The 24,428-nt window shown below is 44.1% G+C and overlaps 5 protein-coding genes across 5 annotated transcripts in view; all 5 read right to left on the bottom strand.

Annotated features, from left to right (window-relative positions):
* Positions 1 to 24,428, bottom strand: part of LOC148087376 (calsenilin-like) — a 125,032-nt gene that overhangs the window by 47,030 nt on the left and 53,574 nt on the right. The gene's annotated exons all lie outside the window — the stretch shown is intronic.
* On the bottom strand, positions 7,754 to 9,376 carry LOC148087382 (tripartite motif-containing protein 16-like). Its single transcript, XM_087787621.1, has 2 exons — positions 8,041 to 9,376; positions 7,754 to 7,976 (listed from the first exon to the last, which is right to left on the bottom strand). Exons 1-2 carry the CDS (start codon positions 9,374 to 9,376, stop codon positions 7,867 to 7,869), a joined length of 1,446 nt encoding a protein of 481 aa, XP_087643747.1. The 3' UTR covers positions 7,754 to 7,866.
* On the bottom strand, positions 11,284 to 13,902 carry LOC148087381 (tripartite motif-containing protein 16-like). Its single transcript, XM_087787607.1, has one exon. The coding sequence runs from the start codon at positions 13,897 to 13,899 to the stop codon at positions 12,244 to 12,246; it is 1,656 nt and encodes a 551-aa protein (XP_087643733.1). The 5' UTR covers positions 13,900 to 13,902; the 3' UTR covers positions 11,284 to 12,243.
* The window catches only part of LOC148087378 (tripartite motif-containing protein 16-like), a gene marked incomplete at its 5' end in the record, with an annotated part of 30,161 nt that continues 17,016 nt past the window's right edge, over positions 11,284 to 24,428 (bottom strand). The window contains 1 exon segment of the mRNA XM_087787596.1: positions 11,284 to 12,160.
* LOC148087380 (tripartite motif-containing protein 16-like) lies at positions 15,849 to 17,591 on the bottom strand. Its single transcript, XM_087787572.1, has one exon. The coding sequence runs from the start codon at positions 17,589 to 17,591 to the stop codon at positions 15,990 to 15,992; it is 1,602 nt and encodes a 533-aa protein (XP_087643698.1). The 3' UTR covers positions 15,849 to 15,989.

Below are 24,428 nucleotides of genomic sequence, written 5' to 3'. Positions count from 1 at the left end.
TGAAAAGAAAAGCATGAACTCATTTAGATTAAAACCGAAACTGAAGTAAACAAGATTTAAACTAAACTAAAGAAGAAATAAAATATATATTAAAAGTAGAAATAAAGTTGAAAAAAAATGTTAATAGATCCAGTATGGAATTAATACAAATACAAACAACAAAACAAATGGGGTAAAAGAACATGTATTGTGGTCGGCTCATACTGCCAGATAACAGGCAGAAGGCAGTAGACGTGTGTTTTACTCTCTCCAACCAGAGTCAAAATCAGTGGAGGATATAAAAAAATCAAGTCAAGGGAACGCAGGATTTTCTGACCTGGATGAGTAGACAGACTCAAAAGAGAAGTATCATCAACCACCTTCCCCTATCCGAAGAAACAGTACATGGGGAAAATACCCAATTTTATAACATTAATAAAAAAAAAAAATTGGTCAGAGTCACTCCTGAATGAAGGTTATTTGTGTGTAGGTTGGAGAAGATGGGCTCGGAGGAGATTGACGAAGATGGATTTCTGGGATCCATTTTTCCTCTGCACGCCTGGAATCGGGATCTGGACGAAGAGGACCAGCTAGAACAGTCGGACCGACTGGTGACGAAAGAGAACAGTCACACTGACTACGGAAGAGGAAGAACAGTCAGACCGACTGAAGATGATGATAATGCTGATGGACGACTGAGAAACATGATGAAAGAAAGATGAAAGACCACTTCTGAATAGGGCCAAGACTTGTGTCACCGTTTAAAAAATATTAATATTGCAAACAGATGATTATACTTTCGGTTATACATATAGCGTGTGCAGGTACATGATGATAATATGTTGTTGGGAAGATGATGAATATTAGATAAAAGGGGTAATTGATAAAATGATGCTGCGGAACAACCATTTATTTAGAAATTTGGACTTTTTGTTTATGAAGTGACCTATAAAGGCCATGTCAACAGGGGGAGTTGTTAGGTTAAAATTATTATATACTATACGTATACGCCATACTTAAATTAATGCTAAAAGATAATCAACATATAAAGTATAAATTACTCGTTTGATCTAAGAGTGGGAACGTTTGACTACACATTCACTATCAACATTCCACTCAGACTGATTCACACTGGTTCGAGGCAAGCTTGGATCAGAATTAGAGATACCTTTAATAAATCAGTTTATCTGCAAATCACACCTTAAAGAGTAGATCAAAGAACGAAGCAAGACACATCTGAGAAATGGGGGCTAAAAGACGGAAGAGCAGAAAAGCCCCGTCCGAGAACATTTGAATGATTAGATTACAAGAAAACAAATTAGGAAGTTCTCTCTGCGGGTGATCAGGACACAGGCAAATGACACACAAATATAGCAATGGCTATTGGGGCTATTGACCTGTACCGCCAGGAGAAAGTGCTTCCAGTCGCGATCGTAAATGAAAGCTTGTAATTTATTTGACTTGAAGCAGCGATTAAACAACCCGTTACACACTCTGGATTGTTCATCTTTCTCCACGAAGCGAAGTATAAGACCAGGGACGGAAGTGACGTCGTGTTGGAGCGACGGAACGGACTCCATGTTTTGATCGTTTTAGTACGCTAATGTGTGTAAATGTATGTGTATGTAATGTGTGTGTATATGCCTGTGTGTACATGTATGTGTGTACACTAATGTGTGTGTACATGCATTTGTGTGTACATGTGTGTGTTTGCATGTGTGCATCTGTGTGTCTTGATCTGATTCATGTCACACATTGTCGCACTGCTGTATGTTGTGTCAGCGAGCTTGTGTAGCAACACAAAAGCTGATGAATAAACATGTGTCGTCAACATCACTGAAGGGGAGCAGTTCAAAGGTCAAAGGGTTGACCTCTGATGAGTGTCACTGAAGGTTTGACGCCTCGGAGGAAGGAGACGCACCAGTCTGACCATGAACCATGTTTATTAAAGATAAGTTACAAGAAGACATTCATCGTCAGTAAGAATCTAAAGCTGGACAATCAAGTCGAGTCACATGACGTCACTGTGTCTTCACTGCAGCACAAACAACCAACAAACGTTCTCAGAGACTTTCATCCAAACATTGAAGCTTCACGTGATGATGTGACGACAATCTCACCGTCGTCTACTTTAACTACACAATCTCACTGTTGTCTACTTTAACTACACAATCTCACTGTCGTCTACTTCAGCTTCACAATCTCACTGTCGTCTACTTTAACTACACAATCTCACTGTCGTCTACTTCAACTACACAATCTCACTGTCGTCTACTTTAATTACACAATCTCACTGTCGTCTACTTTAATTACACAATCTCACTGTCGTCTACTTTAACTACACAATCTCACTGTCGTCTACTTTAACTACACAATCTCACTGTCGTCTACTTTAACTACACAATCTCACTGTCGTCTACTTTAACTACACAAACTCACACGAGGACACAACACTGACTCCAGCATGTAGAGGTTGAGAGAACTTGGTCTGGACTCTGTGGAGGAGAGTCATGGTCTCAGAGACGCTGTAGAAGGACAGAAGACCAGCAGAGTGATCCAGGTACACCCCCACTGTGGAGGGTCTGACTCTGGAGACTTCAGTGTCGACATTGTTGTGTGTAAATGTACAATCAGAGTCTAAACAATATAAACACCAAGATTTGTCATTATGTCCAAAAGCACTTTCTTCTCCTGATCTGCTGATGTTCTTGTATGAAACTGCTACTACAGAATCTCCTGTTATCTTCACCTCCCAGTAACAACGTCCAGTCAAAGACTCTTGACTCAAGACCTGACGATAATGAATGAATCTGTCTGGATGACAAGGACGAGACTGATCTCTACTCATGTTTTTCACTTTCTTGTTTCCTTCAGACAACATCAACCATGAGTATGCAGTGTTTGGATCCAGAGTGATGTCCTGTGAGTGTGTGAGGAACTGCTCTCTCTCTGGATGGACTATCAGTGAGATGTTGGTCCACATGTCTCTCAGAAGGTCCTCGAGTTGGTCTCCCCAGGCTGACATGAAGGCTGACACTTCTTCAAAGCGACGGTGAGTTTGCTCAAGGGTCGTGGAGGAGGTCGTGTCTTCACTGACCTCTGAGAGTGAGGTTGTGTCTTCACTGACCTCTGAGAGTGAGGTCAGGTTCTGGAGGAAGACAGTGTGATTTTCGGTGAGTGACAGCTGCTGCAGCTCAGCATCTTTCTCCTTCAGCTCAGAGATCTTCTGCTCCAGCTGCTCCTTAAATCCTCGGACTCGAGCGGCTTCAGTCTCCTGCTCAGATCTGATCTGCTGCTCCACATCACACTTTCTTCTCTGGAGCATCTGGATCATCTGGTTCAGGGTCTCCTGACTGGTCTTCAGCGCATTATCAGCGGAGACTCTGATGTTCTTCTCCTCCTGCTGGAACAGCTTCAGGTCCTCCTCTGTCTTCTGGATCATCTGCTGGATCCTTCCTCTATCACTCTCCTCCACCATCATCACTCTCCTCCTCCTCTCTCACTCCTGTCACTCTCCTCCACCATCATCACTCTCCTCCTCCTCTCTCACTCCTGTCACTCTCCTCCACCATCATCACTCTCCTCCTCCTCTCTCACTCCTGTCACTCTCCTCCACCATCATCACTCTCCTCCTCCTCTCTCACTCCTATCACTCTCCTGCTCTCTCACTCTCCATCAACTAAAGTAATTCATGTTGTTGTTAAGTTGACTTATTAAAAAAAGCCACTGTTTAAGATAAGATAAGGAACAAATCACTGACGTCAACTATTACACAGAGACTTACAAATTCATTTGTGTCGAGGCTTCAATACAAGATGGACGTTACAGACGAGCAGTACGGAGGTATTTGGATGTTTTTAAGTGTCTCTTTGGACGAAGATGAAGATGAAGACGACTCCAGTCGCTACATTAAAATGAATAAACAAGAACAATGAATAGATTACTCTGAAAATAATCCCAACCCTTAGTCGACATGAGTATGAGTAGAAAATGAGTGAAGTTTGAATTCTGGGTGAACTATCACTCTCAGGATAGATTGAGCCAAAAAAAAATTAAAGTTCTGAGCTGCTCTAGTAGAAGAACTCACATTTTCCCCGATCCTTAAAACTCTTCACTGGCTGCCAGTTTCTTTCAGGATCAACTTTAAAATTCTGGTTCTTACTTTCAGATCTATTCATGGTCAGACCTTCCATCAGTGATCTGATCCAGACTTACACCCCAGCTCGGGCTCTGAGGTCTGTGGATCAGAATCTACTGATGGTTCCTGAACACGCTTCAGGACCAGAGGAGAGAAATCCTTCCAGACTGTTGCTCCTCAGCTTTGGAACCATCTTCCTCTTCACAAATAAGAATAACTTACTTAGTAAATATCCTTGTGTTATCAAATGGTTCTTTGTTGTGCGTTACACATTTCAAGAGTGTCCTCATAAAGCCCGGCGTTCAGGACCAGAAGTCGTAATTCCAGTTCCCAGTTTGACAAAGTCTCTCTCATTGTGTCAAACATTCTGATTGAAGGATCAAACATTCTGATTGAAGGTGTTGTTACCGTGACTACACAATTGGAAGACGTTAATAATTAAAGTTTGTCTGCTTGAATGTTGTTACAAAAAGGTTTGACCTTCCTAGGAACCAGTTCATCCGGAGCGGTTCAGTTGAAAAGGATCTTTGAATCCTCACTGCTACGACTTAATCCACGTTTGCTGATGACGGACGATTGTATTTCAGATGAAGGTGATTTATTGATTGTAGCATTTAAAGAGCAGCTCGAAGGAAAAAGCGATTTCTTGTACATTTTTTTTAAAGTGCACTTGTTGCTATTTGACAAACACTGAAGGCTAGATTGTCTGAAGGACGTCAAGCCTGTATTTCCTGTTATATTTTTGAACAGGTTAAAAATCAGTGGCGGGCCGTCAGGGCCAGCAAGGCCTTCTCTGCTGGCCTAAACATAATAGAAAAATACCTTTATTTATTTAATTTAGCAAAAAACAAAACAAAACAATAAATACTTTTTTTTTTATTGTTTATTTTTCATAAATATGTATTCAATCATTCCTCATAGTCTTTACTCTTCATTACACTTCTTTCCTCCTGCTTGCACTGCTTCCAGGATCGTACGTTCATGCTTTCATCCAATCATATTTGAGCAGCCGGTCAAGTGTCGCCCGAGGCCTTCAGTCGTTTCAGAGCTGGCCCTTGTTCATTGAAATCAACGGCACCCGCGGGATTGTGTTAACCAATCAGATTCGAGTTGGCGACACAACGTCAACGCTTTGAAAGCTATGCTTGTCGCAGCTTCCACAACGCTGGACGCGTTGAACACGTGACACGTTCATGTCCTCTGATTGGACAGCACTGAGACTCGTCACGTGGACCTGAAACGAGTTAATTTAACTGTTTGTTTTTCCTCACACAATGGCTAAAGAGCTTGATCTGGTCGTGGATATTCTTGCAAAGCCATTTTGAAGAAGGACTTTTCAAGAAAGGCTGGACGTTGTTAAGAAAGTTACTCTGAGATGAATCTTTCACGAGCTTCAAATGATTTATTTATTTCCTCCATGAACTACGCATGCATTTTTTTCTAAATAATGTTGCGCTTTATGAGATCAATAGTGGTGCTTGTGTGTGTGTGTGTGTCGCTTCAGTGTGTGTGTGTTTGTCGCTGAAGCGCATAGTGTGTGTGTGTTTTGGGGGGCGATGCAGAGCATGTGTGTCGTGGCCATGGAAACCACACAGACTGTAGTGGGAGTGATATTTGATATAATGCACTGATGTTCACACTTGCGTATTGAAAAAAACACTTGTTGCTGTGATGACCAACACTTTTATACTCTCAGTCACCTGTTGACGTAACAATCTGGTCCAACCTGTCGACTCACGTACTTTTATACTTCCTGGAAAACCCTGATTCTGTCTCACACTTACACAAACTGTGTCTGTACATGCATGTGTGTGCACATATGTGTGTGTAAATGTGTGTGTGTACACTAATGTGTGTGTAAATGTGTGTGTGTACACTAATGTGTGTGTAAATGTGTGTGTGTACATGCATTTGTGTTTACATGTGTGTGCTTGCGTGTGTGTACACTACGGTGCTTGTATATACATGTGTATGTGTGTGTGTACATGTACTGTATGTGTTTGCATTTGTGTGTGTAAATGTGTGTGTACTGTTAGATTAAAACTATTATATACTATACGTATACGCCATACTTAAATTAATGCTAAAAGATAATCAAAATATAAAGTATAAATTACTCGCTTGATCTAAGAGTGGGAACGTTTGACTACACATTTACTATCAACATTTCACTCAGACTGATTCACACTGGTTCGAGGCAAGCTTGGATCAGAATTAGAGATATGACACCTTTAATTTAAAACAAATGTTTATCTGCAAATCACACCTTAAATCGTAGATCAAAGAACAAAGCAAGACACACCTGAGAAATGGGGGCTAAAAGACGGTAGAGCAGAAAAGCCCCGCCCGAGAACATTTGAATGATTAGATTACAAGAAAACAAATTAGGAAGTTCTCTCTGCGGGTGATCCTGACACAGGGAACTTGAAAGGACCATTTGGCCGGAAAGAGACGACCTCCCATGTGGAAAATTTGCCTGAAATATACCGATGTTTCTACAGTTCGGGACCTTTTCTCCCGGGGCTATTGACCTGTACAGTCGCCAGGAAAAAGTGCATCCGGTCGATCGTAAATGAAAGCTTGTATTTTATTTGACTTGAAGCAGCGATTAAACAACCCGTTACACACTCTGGATTGTTCATCTTTCTCCACGAAGCGAAGTATAAGACCAGGGACGGAAATGACGTTGTGTTGGAGCTCCATGTTTTGATCATTTTAGTACGCTAATGTGTGTAAATGTATGTGTACATAATGTGTGTGTATATGCATGTGTGTACATGTATGTGTGTACAGTAATGTGTGTCTACATGCATTTGTGTGTGTGTTTGCGTGTGTGGATCTGTGTGTCTTGATCTGATACATGTCACACATTGTCGTACTGCTGTATGTTGTGTCACTGAAGGTTTGACGAGTCAGAGGAAGGAGACGCACCAGTCTGACCATGAATCATGTTTATTAAAGATCAGTTACAAGAAGACATTCATCGTCAGTAAGAATCTAAAGCTGGACAATCAAGTCGAGTCACATGACGTCACTGTGTCTTCACTGCAGCACAAACAACCAACAAACGTTCTCAGAGACTTTCATCCAAACATTGAAGCTTCACGTGATTTAACTACACAATCTCACTGTCGTCTACTTTAACTACACAATCTCACTGTCGTCTACTTTAACAACACAATCTCACTGTCGTCTACTTTAACTACACAATCTCACTGTCGTCTACTTTAACTACACAATCTCACTGTCGTCTACTTCAGCTTCACAAACTCACTGTCGTCTACTTTAACTACACAATCTCACTGTCGTCTACTTTAACTACACAATCTCACTGTTGTCTACTTCAGCTTCACAAACTCACTGTTGTCTACTTTAACTACACAATCTCACTGTCGTCTACTTTAACTACACAATCTCACTGTCGTCTACTTTAACTACACAATCTCACTGTCGTCTACTTCAGCTTCACAAACTCACTGTCGTCTACTTCAACTACACAATCTCACTGTCGTCGACTTTAACTACACAATCTCACTGTCGTCTACTTTAACTACACAATCTCACCGTCGTCTACTTTAACTACACAATCCAACTGTCGTCTACTTTAACTACACAATCTCACCGTCGTCTACTTTAACTACACAATCTCACTGTCGTCTTCTTCAGCTTCACAAACTCACACGAGGACACAACCCTGACTCCAGCATGTAGAGGTCGAGAGAACTTGGTCTGGACTGTGTGGAGGAGAGTCATGGTCTCAGAGACGCTGTAGAAGGACAGAAGACCAGCAGAGTGATCCAGGTACACCCCCACTGTGGAGGGTCTGACTCTGGAGACTTCAGTTGTGACATTGTTGTGACTAAATAAACAACCAGAGTTAAAACAATATACACGCCAAGATTTGTCATTATATCCAAAACAACTTTCTTCTCCTGATCTGCTAATGTTCTTGTATGAAACTGCTACTACAACATCTCCTGTCGTCTTCACCTCCCAGTAACAACGTCCAGTTAAAGACTTTTTACTCAAGACCTGACAATAATCAATGAATCTGTCTGGATGATCAGGACGAGACTGATCTGTTGTCATGTTTGTCACTTTCTTGTTTCCTTTAGACAACATCAACTTTGAGTTTGCAGTGTTTGGATCCAGAGTGACGTTCTGTGAGTATGTGAGGAACTGCTCTCTCTCTGGATGGACCATCAGTGAGATGTTGGTCCACATGTCTCTCAGAAGGTCCTGGACTTGGTCTCTCCAGGCTGACATGAAGGATGAAACTTCTTCAAAGAGACGGTGAGTTTGCTCAAGGGTCGTGGAGGAGGTCGTGTCTTCACTGACCTCTGAGAGTGAGGTCAGGTTCTGGAGGAAGACGGTGTGACTGTCGGTGAGTGACAGCTGCTGCAGCTCAGCATCTTTCTTCTTCAGTTCAGAGATCTTCTGCTCCAGCTGCTCCTTAAGTCCTCGGACTCGAGCGACTTCAGTCTCCTGCTGAGATCTGATCTGCTGCTCCACATCACACTTTCTTCTCTGGAGCATCTGGATCATCTGGTCCAGGGTCTCCTGACTGGTCTTCAGTGCTTTATCAGCGGAGACTCTGATGTTCTTCTCCTCCTGCTGGAACAGCTTCAGGTCCTCCTCTGTCTTCTGGATCATCTGCTGGATCCTTCCTCGACTCTGATCCACGTCTTTCTCTCGCTCCCTCCTCTCTGCTGCCGCCGAGACCATGTCATGATCTTTGTGTTGGTCCACAGCACAGAGAGAACAGATGAGCTGCTGATCAGAACGACAGAACATCTTCTTCTCCTCCTCGTGTTGAGGGCAGATCATCTCCTGGAGCTGCTTGGACGGCTGGACCAGCTTGTGTCTCCTGAAGGCCGGAGCTTCTCGATGAGTCTGGAGGTGAAGGTCACAGTAGGAGACCAGACACATCAGACAGGACTTGATGGCTTTCATCTTCCTCCCAGTGCAGACGTCACAGACCACATCTTCAGGTCCAGCATAGCAGAGGTTCTCAGCTGTTCCAGTCTTCTTCAGCTCCTCTACTAACTCTGCTAACACAGTGTTCTTCTGCAGGACAGGTCTTGGTGTGAAGCTCCGTCTGCACTGAGGACACTCGTAGATGTTCTTGTCCTTCCAGTGACCTTCAAGACAGATCTTACAGTAGTTGTGTCCACAGGGAAGAGAGACTGGATCCTTCAGTAGATCCGGACAGATGGAACAAGAGAAAGATTCTCTCTTCAGATCAACTCTAGTCTCCATGTCTGTGCGACTGAAACACTCCCTTCACAGGTCAACACTTTTATACTCTCAGTCACCTGTTGACGTAACAATCTGGTCCAACCTGTGGACTCACCTGATCGTTCTTGATAATGACCTCGACACACCTTGAGTCTATAATTGTCATCATTATACACACAGAAACACACAAAGGCGCATACAGACATACGCAAATTTATAAGCAAACATCATAAATCATCGTCACGGCAACCAGGGTAGCTATGGTAGCAGCTGACGTAGTCAGAGTCATACGAAGAACGAGCATCGTTTCTTTTCTCTTCATGACCTGGATGAGAAGACAGACTCAAAAGAGAAGTATCATCAACCACCTTCCCCTATCCAAAGAAACAGTACATGGTGAAAATACCCAATTTTATAACATTAATAAAGAAAAATTCATGGTCAGAGTCACTCCTGAATGAAGGTTATTTGTGTGTAGGTTGGAGAAGATGGGTTCGGAGGAGATTGACGAAGATGGATTTCTGGGATCCATTTTTCCTCTGCACGCCTGGAATCGGGACCTGGACGAAGAGGACCAGCTAGACTACGAGGAGGAACAGTCGGACCGACTGGTGACGAAAGAGAACAGTCACACTGACTACGGAAGAGGAAGAACAGTCAGACCGACTGAAGATGATGATAATGCTGATGGACGACTGAGAAACATGATGAAAGAAAGATGAAAGACCACTTCTGAATAGGGCCAAGACTTGTGTCACCGTTTAAAAAATATTAATATTGCAGACAGATGATTATACTTTCGGTTATACATATAGCGTGTGCAGGTACATGATGATAATATGTTGTTGGGAAGATGATGAATATTAGATAAAAGGGGTAATTGATAAAATGATGCTGCGGAACAACCATTTATTTAGAAATGTGGACTTTTTGTTTATGACGTGACCTATAAAGGCCATGTCAACAGGGGGAGCTGTTAGATTAAAATTATTATATACTATACGTATACGCCATACTTAAATTAATGCTAAAAGATAATCAAAACATAAAGTATAAATTACTCGCTTGATCTAAGAGTGGGAACGTTTGACTACACATTCACGATCAACATTCCACTCAGACTGATTCACACTGGTTCGAGGCAAGCTTGAAACAGAATTAGAGATACGACACCAGTAATTTAAAACATCGGTTTATCTGCAAATTAGATTAGATTACAAGAAAACAAATTAGGAAGTTCTCTCTGCAGGTGATCGGGACACAGGGAACTTGAAAGGACCATTTGGCCGGAAAGAGACGACCTCCCGGTTGGGAAATTTGTCTTAAATATAGCGATGTTTCTACAGATCGGGACCTTTTCTCTCGGGGCTATTGACCTGTACCGCCTGGAGAAAGTGCTTCCAGTCGCGATCGTAAATGAAAGCTTGTAATTTATTTGACTTGAAGCAGCGATTAAACAACCCGTTACACACTCTGGATTGTTCATCTTTCTCCACGAAGCGAAGTATAAGACCAGGGACGGAAATGACGTCGTGTTGGAGCGACGGAACGGACCCCGTGTTTTGATTGTTTTAGTACGCTAATGTGTGTAAATGTATGTGTATATAATGTGTGTGTATATGCATGTGTGTACATGTATGTGTGTACTCTAATGTGTGTGTACATGTGTGTGTATATGCGTGTGTGTACATGTATGTGTGTACATGTGTGTGTTTGCATGTGTGCATCTGTGTGTCTTGATCTGATTCATGTCACACATTGTCGTACTGCTGTATGTTGTGTCAGCGAGCTTGTGTAGCAACACAAAAGCTGATGAATAAACATGTGTCGTCAACATCACTGAAGGGGAAGCAGTTCAAAGGTCAAAGGGTTGACCTCTGATGAGCTTCACTGAAGGTTTGACACATCGGAGGAAGGAGACGCACCAGTCTGACCATGAATCATGTTTATTAAAGATCAGTTACAAGAAGACATTCATCGTCAGTAAGAATCTAAAGCTGGACAATCAAGTCGAGTCACATGACGTCACTGTGTCTTCACTGCAGCACAAACAACCAACAAACGTTCTCAGAGACTTTCATCCAAACATTGAAGCTTCACGTGATTTAACTACACAATCTCACTGTCGTCTACTTACACTACACAATCTCACTGTCGTCTACTTTAACTACACAATCTCACTGTCATCTACTTTAACTACAAAATCTCACTGTCGTCTACTTCAACTACACAATCTCACTGTCGTCGACTTTAACTACACAATCTCACTGTAGTCTACTTTAACTACACAATCTCACTGTCGTCTACTTTAACTACAAAATCTCACTGTCGTCTACTTCAACTACACAATCTCACTGTCATCGACTTTAACTACACAATCTCACTGTCGTCTACTTTAACTACACAATCCAACTGTCGTCTACTTTAACTACACAATCTCACCGTCGTCTACTATAACTACACAATCTCACTGTCGTCTACTTTAACTACACAATCTCACTGTCGTCTACTTTAACTACACAATCTCACTGTTGTCTACTTTAACTACACAATCTCACTGTCGTCTACTTTAACTACACAATCTCACTGTCGTCGACTTTAACTACACAATCTCACTGTCGTCTACTTTAACTACACAATCCAACTGTCGTCTACTTTAACTACACAATCTCACCGTCGTCTACTATAACTACACAATCTCACTGTCGTCTACTTTAACTACACAATCCAACTGTCGTCTACTTTAACTACACAATCTCACCGTCGTCTACTATAACTACACAATCTCACTGTCGTCTACTTTAACTACACAATCTCACTGTCGTCTACTTTAATTACACAATCTCACTGTTGTCTACTTTAACTACACAATCTCACTGTCGCCTACTTTAACTACACAATCTCACTGTCGTCTTCTTCAGCTTCACAAACTCACACGAGGACACAACCCTGAGTCCAGCATGTAGAGGTCGAGAGAACTTGGTCTGGACTGTGTGGAGGAGAGTCATGGTCTCAGAGACGCTGTAGAAGGACAGAAGACCAGCAGAGTGATCCAGGTACACCCCCACTGTGGAGGGTCTGACTCTTGAGACTTCAGTTGTGACATTGTTGTGTGTAAATAAACAACCAGAGTTAAAACAATATACACGCCAAGATTTGTCATTATATCCAAAACAACTTTCTTCTCCTGATCTGCTGATGTTCTTGTATGAAACTGCTACTACAACATCTCCTGTCGTCTTCACCTCCCAGTAACAACGTCCAGTCAAAGACTTTTTACTCAAGACCTGACAATAATCAATGAATCTGTCTCGATGATCAGGACGAGACTGATCTGTTGTCATGTTTGTCACTTTCTTGTTTCCTTCAGACAACATCAACTTTGAGTTTGCAGTGTTTGGATCCAGAGTGACGTTCTGTGAGTATGTGAGGAACTGCTCTCTCTCTGGATGGACCATCAGTGAGATGTTGGTCCACATGTCTCTCAGAAGGTCCTGGACTTGGTCTCTCCAGGCTGACATGAAGGATGAAACTTCTTCAAAGAGACGGTGAGTTTGCTCAAGGGTCGTGGAGGAGGTCGTGTCTTCACTGACCTCTGAGAGTGAGGTCGTGTCTTCACTGACCTCTGAGAGTGAGGTCAGGTTCTGGAGGAACACGGTGTGACTGTCGGTGAGTGACAGCTGCTGCAGCTCAGCATCTTTCTTCTTCAGCTCAGAGATCTTCTGCTCCAGCTGCTCCTTAAGTCCTCGGACTCGAGCGACTTCAGTCTCCTGCTGAGATCTGATCTGCTGCTCCACATCACACTTTCTTCTCTGGAGCATCTGGATCATCTGGTCCAGGGTCTCCTGACTGGTCTTCAGTGCTTTATCAGCGGAAACTCTGATGTTCTTCTCCTCCTGCTGGAACAGCTTCAGGTCCTCCTCTGTCTTCTGGATCATCTGCTGGATCCTTCCTCGACTCTGATCCACGTCTTTCTCTCGCTCCCTCCTCTCTGCTGCCGCCGAGACCATGTCATGATCTTTGTGTTGGTCCACAGCACAGAGAGAACAGATGAGCTGCTGATCAGAACGACAGAACATCTTCTTCTCCTCCTCGTGTTGAGGGCAGATCATCTCCTGGAGCTGCTTGGACGGCTGGACCAGCTTGTGTCTCCTGAAGGCCGGAGCTTCTCGATGAGTCTGGAGGTGAAGGTCACAGTAGGAGACCAGACACATCAGACAGGACTTGATGGCTTTCATCTTCCTCCCAGTGCAGACGTCACAGACCACATCTTCAGGTCCAGCAGAGCAGAGGTTCTCAGCTGCTCCAGTCTTCTTCAGCTCCTCCACTAACTCTGCTAACACAGTGTTCTTCTGCAGGACAGGTCTTGGTGTGAAGCTCCGTCTGCACTGAGGACACTCGTAGATGTTCTTGTCCTGCCAGTGACCTTCAAGACAGATCTTACAGTAGTTGTGTCCACAGGGAAGAGAGACTGGATCCTTCAGTAGATCCAGACAGATGGAACAAGAGAAAGATTCTCTCTTCAGATCAACTCTAGTCTCCATGTCTGTGCGACTGAAACACTCCCTTCACAGGTCAACACTTTTATACTCTCAGTCACCTGTTGACGTAACAATCTGGTCCAACCTGTCGACTCACCTGATCGTTCTTGATAATGACCTCGACACACCTTGAGTCTATAATTGTCATCATTATACACACAGAAACACACAAAGGCGCATACAGACATACGCAAATTTATAAGCAAACATCGTAAATCATCGTCACGGCAACCAGGGTAGCTATGGTAGCAGCTGACGTAGTCAGAGTCATACGAAGAACGAGCATCGTTTCTTTTCTCTTCATGACCTGGATGAGAAGACAGACTCAAAAGAGAAGTATCATCAACCACCTTCCCCTATCCAAAGAAACAGTACATGGGGAAAATACCCAATTTTATTACATTAATAAAAAAAAATCATGGTCAGAGTCACTCCTGAATGAAGGTTATTTGTGTGTAGGTTGGAGAAGATGGGCTCGGAGGAGATTGACGAAGATGGATTTCTGGGATCCATTTTTCCTCTGCACGCCTGGAATCGGGACCTGGACGAAGAGGACCAGCTAGAACAGTCGGACCGACTGGTGACGAAAGAGAACAGTCACACTGACTACGGAAGAGGAAGAACAGTCAGACCGACTGAAGATGATGATAATGCTGATGGACGACTGAGAAACATGATGAAAGAAAGATGAAAGACCACTTCTGAATAGGGCCAAGACTTGTGTCACCGTTTAAAAAATATTAATATTGCAAACAGATGATTATACTTTCGGTTATACATATAGCGTGTGCAGGTACATGATGATAATATGTTGTTGGGAAGATGATGAATATTAGATAAAAGGGGTAATTGATAAAATGATGCTGCGGAACAACCATTTATTTAGAAATTTGGACTTTTTGTTTATGAAGTGACCTATAAAGGCCATGTCAACAGGGGGAGTTGTTAGATTAAAATTATTATATACTATACGTATACGCCATACTTAAATTAATGCTAAAAGATAATCAACATATAAAGTATAAATTACTCGTTTGATCTAAGAGTGGGAACGTTTGACTACACATTCACTATCAACATTCCACTCAGACTGATTCACACTGGTTCGAGGCAAGCTTGGATCAGAATTAGAGATACCTTTAATAAATCAGTTTATCTGCAAATCACACCTTAAAGAGTAGATCAAAGAACGAAGAAAGACACATCTGAGAAATGGGGGCTAAAAGACGGAAGAGCAGAAAAGCCCCGTCCGAGAACATTTGAATGATTAGATTACAAGAAAACAAATTAGGAAGTTCTCTCTGCGGGTGATCAGGACACAGGCAAATGACACACAAATATAGCAATGGCTATTGGGGCTATTGACCTGTACCGCCAGGAGAAAGTGCTTCCAGTCGCGATCGTAAATGAAAGCTTGTAATTTATTTGACTTGAAGCAGCGATTAAACAACCCGTTACACACTCTGGATTGTTCATCTTTCTCCACGAAGCGAAGTATAAGACCAGGGACGGAAGTGACGTCGTGTTGGAGCGACGGAACGGACTCCATGTTTTGATCGTTTTAGTACGCTAATGTGTGTAAATGTATGTGTATGTAATGTGTGTGTATATGCCTGTGTGTACATGTATGTGTGTACACTAATGTGTGTGTACATGCATTTGTGTGTACATGTGTGTGTTTGCATGTGTGCATCTGTGTGTCTTGATCTGATTCATGACACACATTGTCGCACTGCTGTATGTTGTGTCAGCGAGCTTGTGTAGCAACACAAAAGCTGATGAATAAACATGTGTTGTCAACATCACTGAAGGGGAGCAGTTCAAAGGTCAAAGGGTTGACCTCTGATGAGTGTCACTGAAGGTTTGACGCCTCGGAGGAAGGAGACGCACCAGTCTGACCATGAACCATGTTTATTAAAGATCAGTTACAAGAAGACATTCTCATTGTCTACTTTAACTACACAATCTCACTGTCGTCTACTTTAACTACACAATCTCACTGTCGTCTACTTTAATTACACAATCTCACTGTCGTCTACTTTAACTACACAATCTCACTGTCGTCTACTTTAACTACACAATCTCACTGTCGTCTACTTCAGCTTCACAAACTCACACGAGGACACAACACTGACTCCAGCATGTAGAGGTCGAGAGAACTTGGTCTGGACTGTGTGGAGGAGAGTCATGGTCTCAGAGACGCTGTAGAAGGACAGAAGACCAGCAGAGTGATCCAGGTACACCCCCACTGTGGAGGGTCTGACTCTGGAGACTTCAGTTCTGACCTTGTTGTGTCTAAATGAACAACCAGAGTTAAAACAATATAAACGCCAAGATTTGTCATTATATCCAAAACAACTTTCTTCTCCTGATCTGCTGATGTTCTTGTATGAAACTGCTACTACAACATCTCCTGTTATCTTCACCTCCCAGTAACAACGTCCAGTCAAAGACTTTTTACTCAAGACATTACAATATTTAATGAATCTGTCTGGATGATCAGGACGAGACTGATCTTCACTCATAAATGTCACTTTCTTGTTTCCTTCAGACAACATCAACCTTGAGTTTGCAGTGTTTGGATCCAGAGTGATGTTCTGTGAGTATGTGAGGAACTGCTCTCTCTCTGGATGGACCATCAGTGAGATGTTGGTCCACATGTCTTTCAGAAGGTCCTGGAGTTGGTCTCTCCAGGCTGACATGAAGGCTGACACTTCTTCAAAGCGACGGTGAGTTTGCTCAAGGGTCGTGGAGGAGGTCGTGTCTTCACTGACCTCTGAGAGTGAGGTCAGGTTCTGGAGGAAGACGGTGTGACTGTCGGTGAGTGACAGCTGCTGCAGCTCAGCATCTTTCTTCTTCAGCTCAGAGATCTTCTGCTCCAGCTGCTCCTTAAGTCCTCGGACTCGAGCGGCTTCAGTCTTCTGCTCAGATCTGATCTGCTGCTCCACATAAGACTTTCTTCTCTGGAGCATCTGGATCATCTGGTCCAGGGTCTCCTGACTGGTCTTCAGTGCTTTATCAGCGGAGACTCTGATGTTCTTCTCCTCCTGCTGGAACAGCTTCAGGTCCTCCTCTGTCTTCTGGATCATCTGCTGGATCCTTCCTCGACTCTGATCCACGTCTTTCTCTCGCTCCCTCCTCTCTGCTGCCGCCGAGACCATGTCATGATCTTTGTGTTGGTCCACAGCACAGAGAGAACAGATGAGCTGCTGGTCAGAACGACAGAACATATTCTTCTCCTCCTTGTGTTGAGGGCAGATCATCTCCTGGAGCTGCTTGGACGGCTGGACCAGCTTGTGTCTCCTGAGGGCCGGAGCTTCTAGATGAGTCTGGAGGTGAAGGTCACAGTAGGAGACCAGACACACCAGACAGGACTTGATGGCTTTCATCTTCCTCCCAGTGCAGATGTCACAGACCACATCTTCAGGTCCAGCATAGCAGAGGTTCTCAGCTGCTCCAGTCTTCTTCAGCTCCTCCACTAACTCTGCTAACACAGTGTTCTTCTGCAGGACAGGTCTTGGTGAGAAGACCCGTTTGCACTGAGGACAATCGTAGATGTTCTTGTCCTTCCAGTGACCTTCAAGACAGATCTTACAGTAGTTGTGTCCACAGGGAAGAGAGACTGGATCCTTCAGTAGATCCAGACAGATGGAACAAGATAAAGATTCTCTCTTCAGATCAACTCTAGTCTCCATGTCTGTGCGACTGAAACACTCCCTTCACAGGTCAACACTTTTATGCTCTCAGTCACCTGTTGACGTAACAATCTGGTCCAACCTGTGGACTCACCTGATCGTTCTTGACAATGACCTCTACACACCTTGATTGTCTATAATTGTCATCATTATACACACAAAAACATATTACAGAAACACACACAGGCGCATACAGACATACGCAACTTTTTAAGCAAACAATTTCCCGAAGGAGACCTCCTGAGGGATCAATAAGTTTTACCTTACCTTATCATAAATCATCGTCATGGCAACCAGGGTAGCTACGCTACAACACATGACGACAACACATGACGACAACACATGATGACAACACATGACGACAACACATGACGACAACACATGACCACAACACATGACGACAACACATGATGACAACACATGACGACAACACATGATGACAACACATGACGACAACACATGATGACAACACATGACGACAACACATGACGACAACACATGACGACAACACATGACGACAACACATGACGACAACACATGATGACAACACATGACGACAACACATGACGACAACACATGACGACAACACATGACGACAACACATGACGACAACACATGATGACAACACATGACGACAACACATGATGACAACACATGATGACAACACATGATGACAACACATGACGACAACACATGACGACAACACATGACGACAACACATGATGACAACACATGACGACAACACATGATGACAACACATGACGACAACACATGACGACAACAGATGACGACAACAGATGGCGACAACACATGACGACAACACATGACGACAACACATGATGACAACACATGATGACAACAGATGACGACAACACATGACGACAACACATGACGACAACACATGATGACAACACATGATGACAACACATGATGACAACAGATGACGACAACACATGACGACAACACATGATGACAACACATGACGACAACACATGATGACAACACATTACGACAACACATGATGACAACATATGACGACAACACATGATGACAACACATGATGACAACACATGACGACAACACATGATGACAACACATGACGACAACACATGACGACAACACATGACGACAACAAATGATGACAACACATGATGGCAACACATGACGACAACACATGATGGCAACACATGACGACAACACATGATGACAACACATGCCAACAACACATGACGACAACACATGACGACAACACATGACGACAACACATGACAACAACACATGACGACAACAAATGACGACAACACATGACGACAACACATGATGACAACACATGATGACAACACATGACGACAACACATGACGACAACACATGACGACAACACATGATGACAACACATGACGACAACACATGATGACAACACTTGAAGAGAGACGTTTTTCATCCTGACATTCAAGATTTCACAAATCAAGAACATCTTCAGGACAAATACACGAGTAGTACAAATACACAGTGTTGTACAAATACAAGAGTTGTACAAAAACACAGAGTTGTACAAATACACGAGTGGTACAAATAGACAGAGTTGTACAAATACACGAGTGGTACGAATACACAGAGTTGTACAAATATACGAGTGGTATAAATATATGAGTGGTATAAATATATGAGTGGTATAAATATATGAGTGGTACAAATTCACAGAGTTGTACAAATATACGAGTTGTACAAATACAAGAGTGGTATAAAACCACTGTTTGAGTTGTACAAACAAACAAAGGAAGTAAAAGGTAAAGTCCTGAGATTCATTAACGCACTTTCCTCTTCCACTAATGTCACCACGAACAGGCTCCTCTCCTCCACCATCATCACTCTCCTCCTCCTCTCTTACTCCTGTCACTCTCCTCCACCACCATCACTCTCCTCCTTCTCTCTCACTCCTGTCACTCTCCTCCTCCTTTCTCACTCCTATCACTCTCCTCCACCATCATCACTCTCCTCCTCCTCTCTCACTCCTATCACTCTCCTCCACCATCATCACTCTCCTCCTCTCTCTCATTCTATCACTCTCCTCCACCATCATCACTCTCCTCCTCCTTTCTCACTCCTATCACTCTCCTCCACCATCATCACTCTCCTCCTCCTCTCTCACTCCTATCACTCTCCTCCACCATCATCACTCTCCTCCTCTCTCTCACTCCTGTCACTCTCCTCCACCATCATCACTCTCCTCCTCTCTCTCACTCCTGTCACTCTCCTCCACCATCATCACTCTCCTCCTCTCTCACTCCTATCACTCTCCTCCACCATCATCACTCTCCTCCTCTCTCTCACTCCTGTCACTCTCCTCCACCATCATCACTCTCCTCCTCCTCTCTCACTCCTATCACTCTCCTCCACCATCATCACTCTCCTCCTCTCTCACTCCTGTCACTCTCCTCCACCATCATCACTCTCCTCCTCTCTCACTTCTATCACTCTCCTCCACCATCATCACTCTCCTCCTCCTCTCTCACTCCTGTCACTCTCCTCCAACATCATCACTCTCCTCCTCCTCTCTCACTCCTATCACTCTCCTCCACCATCATCACTCTCCTCCTCCTCTCTCACTCCTATCACTCTCCTCCACCATCATCACTCTCCTCCTCTCTCTCACTCCTATCACTCTCCTCCACCATCATCACTCTCCTCCTCCTTTCTCACTCCTATCACTCTCCTCCACCATCATCACTCTCCTCCTCCTCTCTCACTCCTATCACTCTCCTCCACCATCATCACTCTCCTCCTCTCTCTCACTCCTGTCACTCTCCTCCACCATCATCACTCTCCTCCTCTCTCTCACTCCTGTCACTCTCCTCCACCATCATCACTCTCCTCCTCTCTCACTCCTATCACTCTCCTCCACCATCATCACTCTCCTCCTCTCTCTCACTCCTGTCACTCTCCTCCACCATCATCACTCTCCTCCTCCTCTCTCACTCCTATCACTCTCCTCCACCATCATCACTCTCCTCCTCTCTCACTCCTGTCACTCTCCTCCACCATCATCACTCTCCTCCTCTCTCACTTCTATCACTCTCCTCCACCATCATCACTCTCCTCCTCCTCTCTCACTCCTGTCACTCTCCTCCACCATCATCACTCTCCTCCTCCTCTCTCACTCCTATCACTCTCCTCCACCACCATCACTCTCCTCCTTCTCTCTCACTCCTGTCACTCTCCTCCACCATCATCACTCTCCTCCTCCTCTCTCACTCATATCACTCTCCTCCACCATCATCACTCTCCTCCTCCTCTCTCACTCCTTTCACTCTCCTCCACCATCATCACTCTCCTCCTCTCTCACTCCTGTCACTCTCCTCCACCATCATCACTCTCCTCCTCTCTCACTCCTGTCACTCTCCTCCACCATCATCACTCTCCTCCTCCTCTCTCACTCCTGTCACTCTCCTCCACCATCATCACTCTCCTCCTCTCTTACTCCTCTCACTCTCCTCCACCATCATCACTCTCCTCCTCCTCTCTCACTCCTTCACTCTCCTCCACCATCACCACTCTCCTCCTCCTCTCTCACTCCTTTCACTCTCCTCCACCATCATCACTCTCCTACTCTCTCACTCCTATAACTCTCCTCCTCCTCTCTCACTCCTGTCACTCTCCTCCACCATCATCACTCTCCTCCTCCTCTCTCACTCCTATCACTCTCCTCCACTATCATCACTCTCTTCCTCCTCTCTCACTCCTATCACTCTCCTCCACCATCATCACTCTCTTCCTCCTCTCTCACTCCTATCACTCACCTCCACCATCATCACTCTCCTCCTCCTCTCTCACTCCTGTCACTCTCCTCCACCATCATCACTCTCCTCCTCTCTCACTCCTGTCACTCTCCTCCACCATCATCACTCTCCTCCTCCTCTCTCACTCCTGTCACTCACCTCCACCATCATCACTCTCCTCCTCCTCTCTCACTCCTATCACTCTCCTCCACCACATCACTCTCATCCTCCTCTCTCACTCCTATCACTCTCCTCCACCATCATCACTCTCCTCCTCCTCTCTCACTCCTTTCACTCTCCTCCACCATTATCACTCTCCTCCACCATCATCACTCTCCACCTCCTCTCTCACTCCTATCACTCTCCTCCACCATCATCACTCTCCTCCACTATCATCACTCTCCTCCTTCTCTATCACTCCTGTCACTCTCCTCCACCATCATCACTCTCCACCTCCTCTCTCACTCCTATCACTCTCCTCCACCATCATCACTCTCCACCTCCTCTCTCACTCCTGTCACTCTCCTCCACCATCATCACTCTCCTCCTCCTCTCTCACTCCTGTCACTCTCCTCCACCATCATCACTCTCCTCCTCTCACTCTCCTCCACCATCATCACTCTCCTCCTCCTCTCTCACTCCTTCACTCTCCTCCACCATCATCACTCTCCTCCTCCTCTCTCACTCCTTTCACTCTCCTCCACCATCATCACTCTCCTACTCTCTCACTCCTATAACTCTCCTCCTCCTCTCTCACTCCTGTCACTCTCCTCCACCATCATCACTCTCCTCCTCCTCTCTCACTCCTATCACTCTCCTCCACCATCATCACTCTCTTCCTCCTCTCTCACTCCTATCACTCTCCTCCACCATCATCACTCTCTTCCTCCTCTCTCACTCCTATCACTCACCTCCACCATCATCACTCTCCTCCTCCTCTCTCACTCCTGTCACTCTCCTCCACCATCATCACTCTCCTCCTCTCTCACTCCTGTCACTCTCCTCCACCATCATCACTCTCCTCCTCCTCTCTCACTCCTGTCACTCTCCTCCACCATCATCACTCTCCTCCTCCTCTCTCACTCCTATCACTCTCCTCCACCACATCACTCTCATCCTCCTCTCTCACTCCTATCACTCTCCTCCACCATCATCACTCTCCTCCTCCTCTCTCACTCCTTTCACTCTCCTCCACCATTATCACTCTCCTCCACCATCATCACTCTCCACCTCCTCTCTCACTCCTATCACTCTCCTCCACCATCATCACTCTCCTCCACTATCATCACTCTCCTCCTTCTCTATCACTCCTGTCACTCTCCTCCACCATCATCACTCTCCACCTCCTCTCTCACTCCTATCACTCTCCTCCACCATCATCACTCTCCACCTCCTCTCTCACTCCTGTCACTCTCCTCCACCATCATCACTCTCCTCCTCCTCTCTCACTCCTATCACTCTCCTCCACCATCATCACTCTCCACCTCCTCTCTCACTCCTATCACTCTCCTCCACCATCATCACTCTCCATCTCCTCTCTCACTCCTATCACTCCTATCATTTAAGGTGATTAATGTTGTCGTTAAGTTGACTTATTAAAAAAAGCCACTGTTTAAGATAAGATAAGGAACAAATCACTGACGTCAACTATTACTCAGAGACTTACAAAAATAGTCAATCAAACGTCGAAGGAAATTAATTTGTGTCGAGGCTTCAATACAAGATGGACGTTACAGACGAGCAGTACGGAGGTATTTGGATGTTTTTAAGTGTCTCTTTGGACGAAGATGAAGATGAAGACGACTCCAGTCGCTACATTAAAATGAACAAACAACAACAATGAATAGATTACTCTGAAAATAATCCCAACCCTTAGTCGACATGAGTATGAGTAGAAAATGAGTGAAGTTTGAATTCTGGGTGAACTATCACTCTCAGGATAGATTGAGCCAAAAAAAAAATTCTGAGCTGCTCTAGTAGAAGAACTCACATTTTCCCCGATCCTTAAAAATCTTCACTGGCTGCCAGTTTCTTTCAGGATCAACTTTAAAATTCTGGTTCTTACTTTCAGATCTATTCATGGTCAGACCTTCCATCAGTGATCTGATCCAGACTTACACCCCAGCTCGGGCTCTGAGGTCTGTGGATCAGAATCTACTGATGGTTCCTGAACACGCTTCAGGACCAGAGGAGAGAAATCCTTCCAGACTGTTGCTCCTCAGCTTTGGAACCATCTTCCCCTTCACAAATAAGAATAACTTACTTAGTAAATATCCTTGTGTTATCAAATGGTTCTTTGTTGTGCGTTACACATTTCAAGAGTGTCCTCATAAAGCCCGGCGTTCAGGACCAGAAGTCGTAATTCCAGTTCCCAGTTTGACAAAGTCTCTCTCTTTGTCTCAAACATTCTGATTGAAGGATCAAACATTCTGATTGAAGGCGTTGTTACCGTGACTACACAATTGGAAGACGTTTATAATTAAAGTTTGTCTGCTTGAATGTTGTTACAAAAAGGTTTGACCTTCCTAGGAACCAGTTCATCCGGAGCGGTTCAGTTGAAAAGGATCTTTGAATCCTCACTGCTACGACTTAATCCACGTTTGCTGATGACGGACGATTGTATTTCAGATGAAGGTGATTTATTGATTGTAGCATTTAAAAAGCAGCTCGTTTTTTTTTTTAAAGTGCACTTGTTGCTATTTGACAAACACTGAAGGCTAGATTGTCTGAAGGACGTCAAGCCTTTATTTCCTGTTACATTTTTGAACAGGTTAAAAATCAGTGGCGGGCCGTCAGGGCCAGCAAGGCCTTCTCTGCTGGCCTAAACATAATAGAAAAATACATTTATTTATTTAATTTAGCAAAAAACAAAACAAAACAATAATTACTTTTTTTTTTATTGTTTATTTTTCATAAATATGTATTCAATCATTCCTCATAGTCTTTACTCTTCATTACACTTCTTTCCTCCTGCTTGCACTGCTTCCAGGATCGTACGTTCATGCTTTCATCCAATCATATTTGAGCAGCCGGTCAAGTGTCGCCCGAGGCCTTCAGTCG

This window comes from Callionymus lyra, chromosome 1 (genome assembly GCF_982586985.1).
Source record: "Callionymus lyra chromosome 1, fCalLyr1.hap1.1, whole genome shotgun sequence".
NCBI classification, from domain to species: Eukaryota; Metazoa; Chordata; class Actinopteri; order Syngnathiformes; family Callionymidae; genus Callionymus; species Callionymus lyra.
Note: the sequence above shows the minus strand (reverse complement) of the source record. Positions and strands in the feature narration are given on the sequence as shown.